Below are 11,436 nucleotides of genomic sequence, written 5' to 3' on the forward strand. Positions count from 1 at the left end.
GACGGGAAGCTGTTACCATGTGTGGTATGGATGTCTTAAATCCTGGCATGATGATGTTTACATATAGGTTTTGATTCATATATATGAAGTTTTGCGATCTTTTCTTTCTAGATTTCTTACACCGATGCTTGCTTAATTACTTTGTCACATGTGCATGAGACCGATGGACTTGTTCCAAACAGAAAACGAAAATGTAATTGGTCTTCTTCGTCGCAATTAAATAAGTTTTTAAAAAAAACATATTTACATCGATGGCACTACAGAAGGCCATATTCTGAGATGTTATAATGCGTTTTCGTCCATGAATGAATGTGATTATCAATTCAGTAAAAAAAGAAAAGAATGTGATTATCAATTCATACAATATGAAGGTACCATATGAGCTAGATACTCCTATATATATTGATTAGAACTGAATTTAAGAGCAACGTCTTCTCGCACACAACGCAGTTCTTTTATCCAACATGAACTTCAGCATAGCTAAAGAAGTATATACATTGAGATCACGCCAAGCATAGATATGGACATAGATATTTTGATCATACATATATATGGATTATGGATATATGTACTGTGACAAGTCAGTCGTATACGGTATGGATGAAATAATTTGAAAGATTGTGCACATGCATTTAGCAAAAAAAAAAAAAAAAAAGATTGCGCACATGCATGCATGCATGACACTACGAATTGGTCTAAGTAATCTCCTTCTGTCCACATCGTATCGACATATCAACTATTTTGTATACAGCACTTTTGCATTATTCATTCTTTTAGTATATTAGGCGTTTTCCCCATGTCTACTTTAGTTTTCGAATTTATCAAAATTCAAAGTTTATATGACAGATCCTTTGAAGATAATGTAAATAACTAAAATTTCATATCCTCCAAAAGTTTACTCGGGTATTAAAATATAAATAGGGTTAAACAGTTAAAAAATGGAGAAGAAAAATAAGGGAATAAATCCCATACAAAAAAGGAGTAAAGTTTATTTAATAAGTTCGTATTATTTTTTGGTAGGAACATTGATACATCAATGCAAAATATCCCTTACATTAATTAATGTACATACGCGTGTGGAAGTGGTCTATAAGTGAGGTATCTAAGCGCGTGTGGGCGTGCGTTTGTACATCTTTCGTAAATAAGATTTCATCGACGTACAAATTGAATTCGTTTTTGGTTAAAAAGTAAAAAATGTTTAACATAAATAAAAACTAATAATTTAAAGAGAGTGGAGGAACAACGGCCCCAAGATTTTATTTTAAGATTGACGTGATTGCGACGTGTCGCTTGCTTGTCTGCTTAGTGGGTCCACATCCATTGCTCCTTGCAAAATTCATCTGAACTTTTTTTTTTTGGTAAAAAAATTCATCTGAACTTCACTTATGTTTCTCTTTTGGATATTTTTAGTTGGATCTGTAATTTAAATTTATTTACGTAAGTTCACATGTTTTTAACAAATTGGAGAATGTATTATGAATTTTATCTATTTACCGAAGTTCCTCGCTATAAATCTATAGACTTTGGTTATCGGTATTAGAAAATCATTCAAATATTAGATGAAGTGCCTTGGTAAAGCTCCTTTCACATGGAAAGCCAACACACTAAATATTTAAAAATTACATTTCTCAGGAGAATGCATAGTATTTGTTTTAAATGTATAGTAATTTAATAACTCAAAATTTAGCTATACCAAATCTATACAACAGAAAATAATAAAATAAAGATGGTGGAGTGTGATAATAATTGAAGTTACTGTGGACACTTTTATTTATTTTTCTCCTCTTGCACTCATTTTCTTTTAAAAAAAAATTCGTTTTTCACATTTAGTGATAATACATATGTGGACTTTATATGGAACACCAAAAAAATCATTTTAGTGCTTGGTTCTTCTCTCTTTCTCCATCTCTTTCATCAATGCTATCTTTCTCTCTCTAAGAAACCATTTTCTTTGTTTTGCCAAGAAAACCCATCCAAGGTTTGTAAACTGTTTCTCCAAAATTTGTTTTCTTGTTCTTTGTCTAAAGTTTGTGAATCTGGTGTGTCCTTCTTTCTTCATTTTGATCTTCTGTTCTTCTATCCAACTTCAAGATCCCAAATCTTGAAATGTTTTCAGATGTATGTGTGTATATGAGATTTATGAGTAAAGATTAGATTTGTTCCTTTTACTTCAACTACTAGATCTATTTGTAGTCATCCTTTTTTCTAGCTGATCAAGATTCTTCCCCATGTCTTGATTTTCCTTTGATTTAATGCCCTCATAATCTTTAGTTTCATGAAGACCATATGAATTCTTAACTTTGATCTAATCTTTATATATTTTGGTAGCTTCTTTATCTTATGGATGTCTTACTTCACTTTATCCTCTTATGATACCCTCAACATACAATAAGCTCACGAATTAGATTGGTAACTGAAACTTTTTTCTGAGAAATAAAGAAATCAGGCTCTTTTGCGTGCGAATAATTGTTTCTTTTTTTTTTGTGATTACACTTCATCAAATCGTTACATGTATACACTTCAAAATATACCAACTAATCCCAACTTATATTTTTCACATGAAATAACGTTCACTTTTTTTTTGCTCTTCTGGGTTTCTTGGAATCACAAATCTCAACAAGTTTCATAATCTTAGTTTACGTGTTGTGTGTAGATCGGACATAAACTGGAGATGATAAAAGAAGATCTAGTGTTATGCTGAACTATTTGGGAAGCGAAGAGGCAGATAGTAACAGTGGAAGAATCAAATGTTCTTGTCCACTGAGAACCCACCACATGACCCACTTTCATCTTCTTCTCCTGCTACTTCCAGTTTATTACATCTCACCACTTCTTCACATGAGTTAGGTCAATCCCATCTCCAAAACTTCTCCATCAGGTAAATTAAAAACTTCTACTTTTTTTTTTATTCTCTGAAAGTCTTTTTTTGTTTTCTGGGTTTCTTCGCCAATATGGTTTTCCCCCAGACAAAAAAAAAGTCTCTTGATTTCGTGATGGGTCAGTCTCAAATGATCAAAAGTGTTGACCTTTCTTCCTTCTTCCTTATAGTAACTAATGGGTCAGTTTTAAATGATCATAAGCTAAAAACTCATCCTCATAGCTAGATCAAAAGTTTTGACCTTTCTTCCTTCTTCCTTAGCTTTTTTGAGACTTGGAAGTAACTAACGTCGTTATATATATGCTTTGATGCATGCAGAGATTACGCGTATAGTAACAGAAAGAACAGCATCAAGAACAGCTGGCCATTTTCTCCTAAAAGTCTCCAAATTTGTTCAACTCATGGCGTAACTGATCCTTTGCCACCGTTTGAGACAACGGCTAGTTCATCGTCAGGGAAGCAGATCGTATCTCATGTCCATAGAGGAACTGGTTTGGCTAAACTTGGGCTAAAAGGAGGTTGTAGCCAATCAAGGGTCATCAAGAATGGTTTTGGTACGAGTACAAGTGTTTCGAAGTCTAAGGTAGAGATAGTAGTAGCTGGTACAAGTAATAACAACAAGAACAGTAAAAAGTGTGGACGAGGAGGAGGAGGAATGGTGAAATCCAAAGAAGATACTTGTGGTGGTGGCCTCGTGATGACGACAACATGTCCTATTTGCAAAACCTTCTCATCAGCTTCCAACACTACTTTGAATGCTCACATCGATCAGTGTCTGTCTGCTGATTCAGAACTGCCACCTGTTAGTACTTATAAGCCAAACAAGCATAGAGTTGATCAGCGTCTGTCTGTTGATTCAGCCGTGCCACCTGTTAGTAGTACTAAGCCAAACAAGCCTAGAGTTAATCAGTGTCTGTCTGTTGATTTATCCGTGCCACCGGTTAGCACCAAGCCAAACAAGCCTAGAGCTAAGCCACAGATGAAAGTTAAAACGATGGTTGATATTTATGCTTCTGCTAAAAGATGCACGTTAGAAGATCTTGACAAGAGAAATGGAACTACGTGGGTGTCCATTTTGAGTCACACGAATCGAGTTGTTGCTGATAAAGTGTCCAAGAAGCGGAAAGCTTCTCCTGTGGGCGTTGGTCCGGTTTATATCGATGCCAAGGGTCAAAAACTGCGGATTCTAACAGAGTTCAGCGAGAAGAAGACTTGTACTACTACTACATTGAGAGAGCAGCATGAGGGTGGTAGTAGTGAAAAGAAGAGTTCAAGCCAAGGTAGTAAAGAAAACAGTAAAAGCTTGAGGAAGAGACGTCTGGGAAAGAAACATTACAAGTATCTTAAACTAACCAATCTCAAAGCCAATAATACATCAGAGGTAATAAATAATAACATTAGTTTCTGTATCTTTTGTTTTTGTAGTGAGGTTCATGAAATAACAGTACACTACTTTGTACAGCAGGTACCAGATTATCAAAGAGTGTTTTGCGGAGAAGGTAGCAGCAAGGGTCATCGTAGAATCTATAACCAGCGGATGTTATCAAAACCTGGTCTGGTTTCAAAGAGGCTAAATGAGAAAGGACATAAACTTTATGATTTGCGGGATCAGCCATCTGAGGATGATGATGATTCATGGTCAGGAGGAGAGCGTCTTGTGTTGAGAGGTACTGATTCATCCCCTTTGAAGAAACAGAAGGAAGTCTCTGGAAGGAATAAGGCTATGTTTGGGAGTAAAGGAGCTCAAAGTCGTTCATTTAGAGTTCAGATGAGTGAAAAGGAGGAGGCATCACTTGCAGTAGCTCATTTAGACACCCTCCAAGTCAAGAAGAGACTTGCTTCGATTCAAGAAAATAAGTATCCACTTGGAAAGAATGTCAGCGAGGTTTCTCCTCGTGCAACTAGCATGAGAAAGGTGTCCCCACAATTCGTAGCAAATGGCTGGAGACGACTATCTCTGCCTGTGGAGCTAAAGAAAGCTCGGCTGGATTCGTCTGAGGAAGAAGAAGCTGGAAAATGGGAATCTGAAATGACACAAGAACGTGAACTCTCAGATGATGATTATGTTTCTGGTTATGATGATACTCCTTCATTTGATGATGATGATGACGAAGAAAGTAGTGATGAGGAGGATGAAGATAATAGCAACAACAACAACAGTAGAGCCAATGTGTTGGACAAAAGCAATGATGCTACACCTAGCGAGAGAGCAATGTATTATTACTCTGAAGAAGTTGAGGAAATGATTTATAGGCAAACCACTTGTGATGAAGATGTGAGGTTTGAATCTGAGGTGAGAGGAAAAGGAAGCTTATTTGTAGAGGTTGATACCATTCCCATTCCAGGACCTCCTGGCTCATTTCTACCTAGTCCCAGGGACATGTGTTACGATGAGAATCTTGGAAACTCGTCTGTTATCACAAGCCAGTTCCATTCTTTCGACAGAAACTCATCTGAATCACCTGTTTCTGCTGTTTCAAACGTTGCACCTGGTAAGTTGAGTTTCCCTGTGGAGTTATCTTCTTCCTACACGACAACACCGATAAGCTTTTGTGTTCCATCTCATCATGAGACAATCACCGAGGCTGAGCTGATGACTGTTGGCAAGACAGAACCACCTCCAAGACTTAGAAGCAACGATCATGAGTCTTGTTGTTGTTGCCAGAGAAAAGAGAGAATCTCTGAGGGGATTGCTTTGAATCATCAAACATCTCATCTACTGCAGAGAAGAGGTGCTTCTTATTCGTCACATTTGGATACAACAAATCATCCGTTTGAGGAGTCACCGTACATGATCCAGCAAGACTTAGAACTTCAGAGTAAATTCTCCAGCAGAGCTGTTGTTGTGCCTCCAAGTCCTAACCCGGTTTTGCGGTTGATGGGAAAAGACCTGATGGTCATGAACCAAGGAGAAGCAGACAAGGTAGAAGCATCTCGGGATAGCTTAAAACCACCCACTCAGTTTCTTGATTCTCTTCATTGCCCAGCTGGAACCGGCTTATACTTCAACACAGGTCTCTATTTAAGAAACAGTTTCGAGTCAACACATCATCAACCACAGACACCACAAGCACAAGCACAGACACAAACACAAGCTTCACCATTCCGACACAGTTTTGATGATCATGTAAGGTACTTTTCTCCGAGCTAGTCAATCCAATGTAAGAGTTTCGGCCTTTGTGTCTGTCCCTTTGTGTAGTTATGGACCTTACGGTTTACATTAAGAAAAGCAGAAACTTGAAAAGAACAAACACTCACTCTGTAGAAGATAAAAGTAACTTTAAGCTTTGAGAAGCTCAACAAATAAACTTGTAAGTTTATATTTAAGGTTTTGGCCATTGTGGTAAGAACAACATGATTCTTCCACAAACTTGGACTGTGAATTCAGATTTCTTTTTCAAATAGAGAGGGGAAAAGTCAAAGATAAAACTAATATAAATATAATTAAGTAAAGCTCTTATCAAAGGCTCCTTGAGCAAAAAAAGAAAAAAACAATACAAAGTATTCACTTTAGTTTCGGGTTTAGATAAGTTTCGAGCAAAAACACAGTTGAATCTGTATCACGATCTAGATAACTTTACGCTTTCATAACAGATAAAAGTTCAGTCTTTCGTGAGCTCATTGAGAGATAAATTGCCTTGCATCTGCAGTTTTCGGATCTCGTTTGCAATCTGAATACAGTGAGCTGCAACAACAAAAAACAAAAGAATGCATGAGACAAAAAAAAGTGTGTCAAGTTTTAAAATCAAGAAGAATGAATCTAAGAAATCAAGAGCACGTACGAAGTATCATAGTAGAAAAATTATTCTTGAAGAAGAGAAGGCATTGGCTGAGAATGAACCTCATATGACGCTGTCAAGCCTTGAAGAAGCAAAAACCAAAGCTGAGAATCTAAAGAATCAAGCTCATGATATACAAAAACCATTGTGTAGAGATCACAGAGATCCAAGAAGTGAAAGGTTTCAAGAAGAGTGTTTAAACCACTTCATTCTACGTACAGTTAGGCTTGATGTTTATGCTGTTCAATTTTCAGTTAATTGCCAGTGGAATAGATTGTTGTACCCACATGAATTTTGTTCTTTAGTGTGATATTGCAATTAAACGCAACGAGTTATACGGTTAATCATCCATTATTCACAAAATAAAAGAAACATCTGATTACACACTATTTATGGAGAGACTATCTGTTTGAAAAGAAGAAAAATAAGAAAGATGAGTAACATAGTTTACTTCTTGGAACTTTGGTCAAAAAGACTCCACCAAATTACATTAAAAACCAAACACCAAGAAACTAAAATTAGAACCAAAAACCAAAAGTATTTTTAAAATTTTCCTCTATACCATATATACGTTTTCTTAGAATCCTTATCCTTCGTTAGGTGGCAACTCATTCAAGTCAAACTCAAATTTCTTCACTTCTTGCACTGTCTCTGTTCCTTGACTAGAAGAACCTGCTGCTGGAGCGGTTGCAGCCTCACTAGAAACTGGTCCAGTCCAATGGCGTCTCTTATGACCTCCAAGAGCTTGACCCGTTGGGAAACTTTTGTGACAAATGTCGCAAACGTGGTCTCCATTATTGCTACTGCTTAAAGATGTGTTTGATGCTTGAGCACTAGCTAAACCGATTCTGTTTTCTTCGGTTCCAAGTAATAAAGCTTCACTGTTTGCCCTAGCTTGATGATTCTCCAAAATTTTGGCCTTGTTGTGACTTGCTCTATGACCTCCTAAAGCTTGATAAGAGGTAAACGACTTGTTGCATGTCACACACACGTGTTTCTCACGTGCACCACTACCTTCCTCAGCTGCTGAAGCAACAACATCCCCAACCTGATGATGATCATGAGTAGATGATGATACCTTCTCTATCTCAGATACTCTTCTCTTCTTCTTCTTCTTCATATCTTCGGCAGAGTGTGAATCAGAAGTCTCAGCAACATCGAGATTAACAGCTTCCGCAGTAGTAGCTAAGAGCATTAGATCCTTAGCATCAATGTTATCATAACCATCATCATCATCATCATCATCATGATCCGAGCTTGTAAACTCACCAACATGATGATCATCAATAGAGAGTGTAGAAGAGGATGAATTACCAAGTGGATGGGGAGGAGGAGGAGGAGGAGGAGGCAAAACTCCTTTCCATGCTCTGTCTGGATGAAACCTCATGTGTCCATATAAAGTCTTCCTTGATGTGAACTTCTTATGGCAAACACTACAATCAATTTCGGATTCACCAGACTTGTTCTGATTTTCGAGCACATGAATTCTTTTATGACCTCCTAAAGCCTTACCAGACATACACTGTTTACCACATTCAGAACACATATGCTTCTTCTCTTCTTCTTCTTACACATCTCCTTCTAGATCTATACTGTTAGCTCTATCATCATTATCTTCTTCCCTTAGACTGATACTTTTAGGTTCTTTCTCATCATCTTCAGCTTGATATTTTTCTATGTCTTTTCTCTTTTCAACTATGAATCCAAGTGAGGATCCACAGTCGTCTTTGTAACACTGTTCCATTGCTTTCGAAGCTTGAACCCACCCAAAAAAAACTAAGCTCAGAATCTCTCACAGCTCTCTTAAACTCCACAAGTCGGATGTGATTGCAAAAACGCTTGGGACCAATAAAGTAAATATTTAACCCTAATATTTGAAGACGGGTGTACTAATTAGAATTTAAAGAGATAAGTAGTGAAAATACTGAAAACTTTTTTTTATGTATTTTCTTATCTCTTGATACCTTTGAATCACAGTCAAAGATTTTCTTTTGATGCAAGGATATCTCAAATTAAAAATAAAACCAAATAAATGAAAATCCAAATAAAGACTTGATTTAGGGTTGTTATTGCCTTATTGGTAGTGATGATAGCTGGCTCAAAATTGTTGTATTGGCTTAGAGGTATTGCATGTTTGCCAGGACTAGTAGGTGCAGTGTGTAGTGTCCATTATTTATTGTCCTCCCTTTTTAACATTAAAAGGTTATATTAATTTAAGTGTCCAACGGGATAAGATGATTACAAACAGAAATATATTCGACGATAAGCGATGAAAACTAAACCATAATGAAAACTTAAGATAGGAGTGGCCAATCCGTAGAGAAGCTTCATTTGTAATCCTAAAGCTTGCGTTCGAAGGAACGCAAAGAAGTCAGATTCAAAACCGAAGTTGAAGAATCTATCCAATGGGTTTTACGGCAGTTGAAAACCGTCTCTAAAGATATCTAGATCGCTAGAGAGAGAGGAGTTGAATGATCTTCCATTAAAATTCTTTGGTTTAAAAAAGTACAGCCGAGAATTTCGGTTCTAAAGTACTCATTTAAGAGGCTTTAGAAAACCATTATCAGTAAGTAAGTTGTAATGTTTACGTTATATATTGTATTTGCAATAGCTTGTTGAGACCCCTTGGTGAATTATATATACTAATCCTCACTATCTCTCTAACCAGTATTTACTTCATTGGTGAATTTATATAGAAGAAGATACAATGAGACACACAAAAGTCATATGAATTATCAATTAGAAGGTTTTGAAGTTTCCTAAGATCAAAAGAATGATACAAATAAAACAATACGTGGGCACACAAACACTCCCTTCCCTCAGGTTGTTGCTAGTACATTGCAGATATCTGGCTTTCTTGGCCTCATAACAATTTAACAAAAACCAACAAAGCTGCAAAAATGGTCAGCCAAAGAGGAGTAGAAGCGGTGTTGACGGCTGCGTTTACGTCTGCCGCTGAAGCAGGAGACATAGCGGGGCACTCTAGACCTTCTTTACCTCCTTTGCACTGGTTAGCGAAAAGTCCAGGCGGGTATTGCCCATAGAGATTGATGTAACTGAACATAGTGGTAGCACAATCGTTACTCAGGTCATTGAGCTGTTCGGTGTAAGGACACGCAAAGTCCAAAAACGCGGAGCAGCATTCCTTTACTGGGAATTTGGGACCTTTGCACTGGCTTGTTATGATTGTATAGTTCATAAACTCAAAGTTCACTGGACATGCTGTTACCACGAGAAAAGAGAAACCATGTCAAAAAAACAGAACATTCTTCTCAAAAAATCGGTTGCATCTCCACAGAAAATGCGTAAAGGAGTCATTAGGGAATCTTGATTAGATGTTTGTATGTAAAATGATTTTAGACTAATGCCATGATCCAGAGACAAACAAAGTTTTGAAGATCAATACAAAAATCTGTAGAGGTTTGAAGCATTTATTAAGCCAAACTATACAGATATGACTAAAAAGCAAATAATTTGGTAAGCAAACAGAAATTAAAAAAAAAAAAATCAAGATTGTAAGTTATAACTCAAAGATTTGGGCAATGAAACTGTATAGTTTAGGATCCATACAGAAGCAGGAAACGTTACTAGGTACATCAGGATTCGTTTGTATATTATTGTAATATGGAAGTCTTACTAAGATCTCATCTTACTTCAAATAGAATCAATTTAAAGGATCAAAAAGAGTAATAAATTGAGGAAAGAGAGATTTAAAAGAGAACTTACTTTTCTTGGTCTGAAGTAGGTTTCTTCCGGTAACCAAAGCCTGAGATCCGAACACACCATCTGCAATAAAAAGACAAGAAAGTTACCAAATCAAATATTGTCTTCCAATAGATTTGAACATTCGAACAGAGATTGAAGAAATAAATCTTTTTTTTTTTAAATAAAAAATGTACCTGAGATGAAACTGGAGGATGAGAAAGATGGGAATATTGAGAGTAGAAGACAGAAGAAAAGAGCTCCAGAGACGAACTTGAGAGACATGATTCTTTGGAGTTACACAAGTAACGAAGAGATCTGATAAGAAACAGAAAGACGACTTGGTGGAAGACGAGATATGCCGCACCACGAAGATTGAGAGAGACTGAAAACTAAAACATTAAAAATAAATAAATATAAAAAGAGAGAGAGAGAGAGAGGTGGATGAGATATTAAATTATTTATTTATTTTGTTGACATTAGATTACAGGCTTTACTTTACAGCCTAGAAGAACGCGGAAACTATTTGAGTGTCCGTCTCATTCTTCAACGTCACGTTCCTAACCGGTGACGTTAAGCGTATGTATGTTGTATATACGTTTTCTCATTAATTCGTAAATTATTATTACATGACTCTAACAGATTGGGGAGCTATGCAAGTAAGATTATTTGTAAATGCAATTAGGTGAGCAAGTTGGCCACTTACTCAACAGTGTTTGAGCTAATGTATTCACTCTTTATCCATCCACATCTTTCACATACATGCAACACATGCAATAATATATTTCTACATAGTCATCATAAACTGAGGTTTTTCAGCTACAAACTTAAATGTTTATATTACTTCCCGCACACGGAATGTTTTAAAAGAATTGTTTACAAGAAGTTATAGGAAGAAAAAATTCCAAAATATTTGTGTATAGAATTTTTTCATGAGAAAAAGACTAGGATAGCACCAAACCAAGTTTTTGTTCCCAAAGTAGCACTCAAGGCTCAAAGTCACAAAAATAGGTTTCATTAAAGAGGTAAATATACACTTATACCCCTTGGGTTAATTAATCCAAACCTTAGGGTTTA

The 11,436-nt window shown here is 36.4% G+C and overlaps 3 protein-coding genes across 6 annotated transcripts; 1 reads left to right on the plus strand and 2 right to left on the minus strand.

Moving 5' to 3' along the window:
- Nucleotides 1-1,825: 1,825 nt before the first annotated feature.
- On the plus strand, nucleotides 1,826-6,280 carry LOC111198015. 3 transcript variants are annotated; one of them, XM_022714182.2, is made up of 4 exons: nucleotides 1,826-1,978; nucleotides 2,654-2,878; nucleotides 3,197-4,259; nucleotides 4,341-6,280. In XM_022714182.2, exons 2-4 carry the CDS (start codon nucleotides 2,748-2,750, stop codon nucleotides 6,027-6,029), a joined length of 2,883 nt encoding a protein of 960 aa, XP_022569903.2. In that variant the 5' UTR covers nucleotides 1,826-1,978; nucleotides 2,654-2,747; the 3' UTR covers nucleotides 6,030-6,280. The 3 variants fall into 3 exon arrangements, with proteins under 3 accessions (XP_022569903.2, XP_022569909.2, XP_022569907.2); XM_022714188.2 differs by having other exon boundaries at nucleotides 4,344-6,280; XM_022714186.2 differs by having other exon boundaries at nucleotides 1,913-2,118.
- A 245-nt stretch (nucleotides 6,281-6,525) lies between these two features.
- LOC125600488 (zinc finger protein ZAT9-like) lies at nucleotides 6,526-9,128 on the minus strand. Its single transcript, XM_048773179.1, has one exon. It carries the CDS (start codon nucleotides 8,201-8,203, stop codon nucleotides 7,244-7,246), a length of 960 nt encoding a protein of 319 aa, XP_048629136.1. The 5' UTR covers nucleotides 8,204-9,128; the 3' UTR covers nucleotides 6,526-7,243.
- A 237-nt stretch (nucleotides 9,129-9,365) lies between these two features.
- LOC106437032 (GPI-anchored protein LLG1) lies at nucleotides 9,366-10,801 on the minus strand. 2 transcript variants are annotated; one of them, XM_048773181.1, is made up of 4 exons: nucleotides 10,783-10,801; nucleotides 10,557-10,744; nucleotides 10,384-10,443; nucleotides 9,366-9,879 (listed from the first exon to the last, which is right to left on the minus strand). In XM_048773181.1, the coding sequence occupies exons 2-4, from the start codon at nucleotides 10,642-10,644 to the stop codon at nucleotides 9,521-9,523; spliced, it is 507 nt and encodes a 168-aa protein (XP_048629138.1). In that variant the 5' UTR covers nucleotides 10,645-10,744; nucleotides 10,783-10,801; the 3' UTR covers nucleotides 9,366-9,520. The 2 variants fall into 2 exon arrangements, with proteins under 2 accessions (XP_048629138.1, XP_013733429.2); XM_013877975.3 differs by lacking the exon at nucleotides 10,783-10,801 and having other exon boundaries at nucleotides 10,557-10,777.
- Nucleotides 10,802-11,436: the final 635 nt, after the last annotated feature.

The sequence above is a fragment of the Brassica napus genome, chromosome A3 (genome assembly GCF_020379485.1).
Source record: "Brassica napus cultivar Da-Ae chromosome A3, Da-Ae, whole genome shotgun sequence".
Classification (NCBI taxonomy): Eukaryota; Viridiplantae; Streptophyta; class Magnoliopsida; order Brassicales; family Brassicaceae; genus Brassica; species Brassica napus.